Source organism: Octopus bimaculoides, chromosome 20 (assembly GCF_046866305.1).
Source record: "Octopus bimaculoides isolate indiv1 chromosome 20, ASM4686630v1, whole genome shotgun sequence".
Lineage (NCBI taxonomy): Eukaryota > Metazoa > Mollusca > Cephalopoda > Octopoda > Octopodidae > Octopus > Octopus bimaculoides.
This window is the reverse complement of record NC_142947.1, coordinates 32,487,822-32,492,821: the sequence shown is the minus strand read 5'-3', so window position 1 is coordinate 32,492,821 and position 5,000 is coordinate 32,487,822. Positions and strand designations below refer to the sequence as shown.

The following is a 5,000-nucleotide window of genomic DNA, read 5'->3' as shown; positions in this document are numbered from 1 at the left end:
TTTATGTGAATCTACGAGATTTTATGGCTGTGTTGACGTGTGCATGCATTTGTGTTTATATGTGTGTTCTGTGGAAACTACGTATGCTGTCGTTGTTTAGCCACTGGTCGACTCAGTAGGCTTATGATCAAAATTCTTCCAGAAATGACCACGCCTCCTTGTTCTTTTTAGGAATGGTGTATCTAACACTTTTATTTAATATATCGCTCCAGTTTTTTTTCTTTTTTTTTTTTTCAAGTGGTAAGATGTGATTCGCAGGTAGGTTTGCTGCTACATTAACTTTCTCTCTTCTACTTACTCGTCTTGTGTGTTAGCGCGTGCATGAATGTGTTCGCGCGTGCATGCGTGTCGAAGTCAGCCAAGCTAACAGGTCATTCTCTCTGGTTGACACTTACTTGTCTCACATTCTCTCATTTGATCTTTCGTTTCATCATCTATAGATACATGCAGACATATATATTCATATACAAATACATGCGTATAAATACCCGCGCGCCAACAGACACACGCATGCACTTACACACATACACACTCACACATATACTTTTCAATGCATGAATAAGTGTACGTGTATCTACTTGGATGTATGTGCGTTAGTGCGTATGTGGTTATGTGTGTGTGTGTTTGCGTGCGTGCTTACTGACGGCTAATGCATTAACATTTACAGCTATTGCAGTGTTCTGCTGGATAGAATGTATAAATGCGGAGAAGATAGAGAACGCGTTCAGAAAACTTGTTGAAATATCAAATAAATAAATAAATAAATAAATAAGGGTTGGAAATCGGGTAGAAATATTTTTGAAAGGCGTGTATTTATGATGCATACATCACACAAACACACACTCATTCAAACACACACATATATACATACATAACGTGGCAAATATCGACAAGTAGTAAACTTGTAGAAATAAGCAGAAAATATATGCAAAATTTGTAGTAGTTGTAGAAATAATGATTGAACTTTTTATAACATATAAAATCGAAGAGATATCTCTTCTCTGGTGTCTTTATTATGCGGAAAATGTATCTGTATTAAAGAAACGATTTAGTCTGGTAAACAGGTGAGATCCAACGATTAGATGTTTTGAAATTGCGCGTCAAAAACTTGTTGAGTTAGTTTTGTAAACATAAACGTTTGGAGAGAGATAAGACATTTTTTTAGACGTGTATCCATAATAATTTGAGCATCCGTAGGAAAGTTATTGAAATAGATAAAATACAATGTTAATAATTGAAAAAAACGCATGCAAAATATAAAAAAATTTAAGCGGGTTGATAACGGATAGAATACATGTAAGAAAATGGGAATAACATTTTTTATGAATAGTTTTTAAAGTTTTGATAACAATATATAAAAACAATAAATAACACACACGGACACAGACGTATCAGTATGTACATACACACACTCAACAACAACAACAACAACAACAACAACAAATTAGAACGTGTACAAAATGAACCGGAAGGAGATTTGATTCTCATGGTCTTGTAGAAGTTATTGAAAAACAAACAAACAAGGTTTTGGTAGGAAACACTAGTACCAAGGGGTGGGAAAGAGAGCGAAAACACTTTTAGAACAAGGTGGATAACAATATGGTTATGTTATTGTTGAAGTGTGTATTTTGAACAATGGTGCCGATAAACACGCTATTGCAGATAGATAGATAGATAAATAGATAGATAGATAGATAGATAGATAGATAGATAGATAGATACATACATACATACATACATACATACATACATGCATACATACCCATATACCCATATATATACACACACACACATATATATACATATATATGCTAGGCCACTGGTTTTAAATTGATATTAAATTAATATTCAATTTTTCACCCTTATTATTTAAATTGACATATATATATATATATATATATATATATATATATATATATATATATATATATATATACACACACACACACACACAAACACTCACACAGCTCACATCCAGATCCGTTCGCGAATACATTATTACGATGGCAACTATAGCGTTAACGTATACCTACCGGAGGTTCGGAGCGAGGAGTGAATAGCGAAGAGTCAAATGACAGACCACGTTTGAGTTTGACAGTTCGTGTCCAAATTTTCCGCCTCAAGGACATTTTCCCTCTTAATAGTAATACTTCACCGTTATCCTCAGGGATGCTTGTGGTGATGGGCGTGGAGGCGGTCGAGTTAGCGGTGCATGTCGTCGACGTCGACGTCGTCGTCGCGTTGGGGTTAGGGGTCGCCGTGGTGAAGGTGGGGGTGGGTGTACTGATGGCGGTGATGTTTGTGGTTGTGGTTGTGGTGGTGGTTGTGGTAGTAGTGATGGTGGTAGAGATGTTTATTGTTATTGTTGACGCTGCCGTGTTTGTTTTGGATAGCTTTTCCTGACGTTAGATATTTGTCGTAGTTGGTGGTGGTGGTGGTGGTGGTGGTGGTGGTCAGAGGTGGTGGTGGTGTCGACGGTAGGGATGGTCGTGAACTTTTTGATGCCGGTTATAATGCTGATGATGACAATGTTGCTGCTGCTGCTACTGCTGCTGCTGCTGATTATGATGATGATGATGATGATGGCAGATGATGAGGAGGATGGTGATGCTGAGGAAGGAATGGATATTTAACACTGTTGCTATTCTAATAATGTTGTTCTCGTTGATAATAATGATGATGATGATGATGCAGGTGGTGGTAGTGATGATGGTGATGATGATGATGACGACGACGATGATGATGATGATGCAGGTGGTGGTAGTGATGGTGGTGTTATACTTAGTGCCAGTGGTTTCGGTATTGTATTTATCGTTATTGTCGTTGTTGTTGTTGTTGTTGTTGTTGTTGTTAGGTGTTGTTCAGTTAATGCTGCGGTTTCTTGTGGTTAATAGTTACCGATAGCATTGATAATGGCGATGACGATGGTGGTGGTGGTGGTGGTGGTGGTGGTGGTGGTGGTGGTGTTGGTGGTAGTGGTGGTAGAAGTGTGTTGTTGTTGTCATTGGTGGTGGTGGTCGTCTTGGTGGTTAGGTAATACTTGCTTTGTTGTTGTTGTTGTTGATGACGACGATGATGGTATGGGTATGTGATGGTGGGAAGATGGCGGTAGCGGTGATTGTGATAGTGTTAATAGATGCGACGACGGTGGTGACAATGATGAATGTACCGGTTGTAGTAGTATCAGCAGCAGTAGTGGTGGTGAGTGTGACGGTAGTAGTGCATGCAAAAGTGTATGAGAGGGTAGTATTAGTGGTAGTGGTACTTGTAACGGTAAGAGCCGTAGCGATGGTAACAGTTGGGGTTATAGTTAAGGAGATGGTGGTGGCAGTGGTTTTGGTGGTAGTACTATTAGCAGTGGTGGCTAGAATGGTGGGGATAGTTGTGGTTGTTGCTATTTTGGCTATGGTGAGAGGGTGGTGGCGACGGTGGTGGTGGTGCTAGTTGCGAATTCCCTTGTTGTTTAGGTCAACCCTTTACGAGCTGATGTGACCAGAGGCGTTCTAGTTGTGACCACCCCGTCTTTTATTTTCTATTTCTTCCTTTATTTATTTATTTACACATTTATTATTATTGTTATTTTGTTTGTTTTGAAACACAGTGTCCAAATCTTTTCAGACAGCAGTGTAATGACGTATGAGGGATTTGGCTGCTGTTTCTAGCAGGTTAGATAACAGCATAAGTGACCGGTATCTCCCTCTATTATTTTTTTCACTGGTGATACCTGTAGAGGTGGTGTTTGTGGTACTAGAGGGGGGTAGTGGTGGTGGGGGTGGCAATGGTGGTGGTGGTGGTGGTTTTTGACAGAGACAGTATTGATGTCGCTGGTGCGTGTAGCCGTTGTAGTGGTGGTGGTGGTGGTGGTGGTGGTGGTGGTGGTGGTGATGCTGTTAATGCTAAATCCGATGTGGCTGGTAGTTAAGATTGATGATCACGGTAACACTTCTTTGAGATGTTGTTGCTGTTGTTGTTGTTGTGGTTCTTGTAATTGTTGTTGTTAATTAGTCTTATTCCTGGTATCGCTTTTCTTCTCCGTCCTATTGTTGTTGTTATTGTTGTTGTTGTCCTTCTTTCTGTCGTCGTCGTCTTCGTCTTTGTTCTTGTCACTGTTGTCATTGACACTTTTGTTGTCGTCAGTCTTGTTGTTTTTGTTGTTGTTGTTGCTGTCGTTTCAAGCGACGAGAAGGAGGGGCCGGTGGTTGTAAGAAAGCGTGGCAAACACGTCGAGGAGAGCACGACAACAGCAGCGACAGCAGCGGCGCGGCGACAGCAACTCTGATGATGATGATGATGATAATGATGACGGTGATGCTGAACGTGACGCTGACGGAAGAACGGCTGAGAAGTTGGCGATGATGGTAATAATGTCTGCGACGGTGGCTACACTAATGGTGCTGACGATGACAACGACAGTGACACGACGACGACGACGACGACGATGATGGTGATGACGACGATGATCATGATGGTGATGACGATGATGATGATGATGATGATGGTGGTGGTGGTGGTGGTGGTGGTGGTGGTGGTGGTGATGTGGTAGCTGCTACAATCTCCGCCGCGATTCGAAAATACTCCGACGACAACGGTTGCTCCGACGTTCCGCTCCTCAGAAGAATCGCCGCCCACGCCAACGCCCCTCTCATGCTCGCGCTTAACGTTCACCCTGTGACTCTAAGCGTGTCTATTGGTATGTGTGTGTGTGTGTGTGTGTGTGTATATGTATGTGTGTGTGTGTGTCCATGTGTTTTAGTGAGCATGTGTATATCTTGCTATGTATGCTTGTGTGTGTGTGAGTGTACGCATAAACGTTTACTCTTTTGAATATAAATTTATTCTCTAACTAAATGTATGGGCCTGTCTGTTTGTATGTATGTCTATCTGTATGTCTGTATGCATGTGTGTGTGTGTGTGTTTGTATGTGTGTGTGTGTGTCCATGTGTTTTAGTGAGCATGTGTATATCTCGCTATGTATGCTTGTGTGTGTGTGTGTGTGTGAG

The 5,000-nt window shown here is 41.1% G+C and overlaps 1 protein-coding gene across 5 annotated transcripts in view; it reads right to left on the bottom strand.

The window, feature by feature from the left end:
* Nucleotides 1–5,000, bottom strand: part of LOC106877684 (pleckstrin homology domain-containing family G member 7) — a 970,386-nt gene that overhangs the window by 438,544 nt on the left and 526,842 nt on the right. Inside the window, exon 1 of one of the 5 annotated variants that reach the window (XM_089338329.1) lies at nt 2,034–5,000. This exon is cut by the window's right edge and continues 1,017 nt beyond it. The exons of the other annotated variants lie outside the window; for them this stretch is intronic. Within the exon in view, the coding sequence (XP_089194455.1) occupies nt 2,034–2,129 (96 nt within the window). The 5' untranslated portion in view covers nt 2,130–5,000. The remainder of the gene's footprint in view (nt 1–2,033) is intronic. 5 annotated transcript variants of the gene reach the window in all.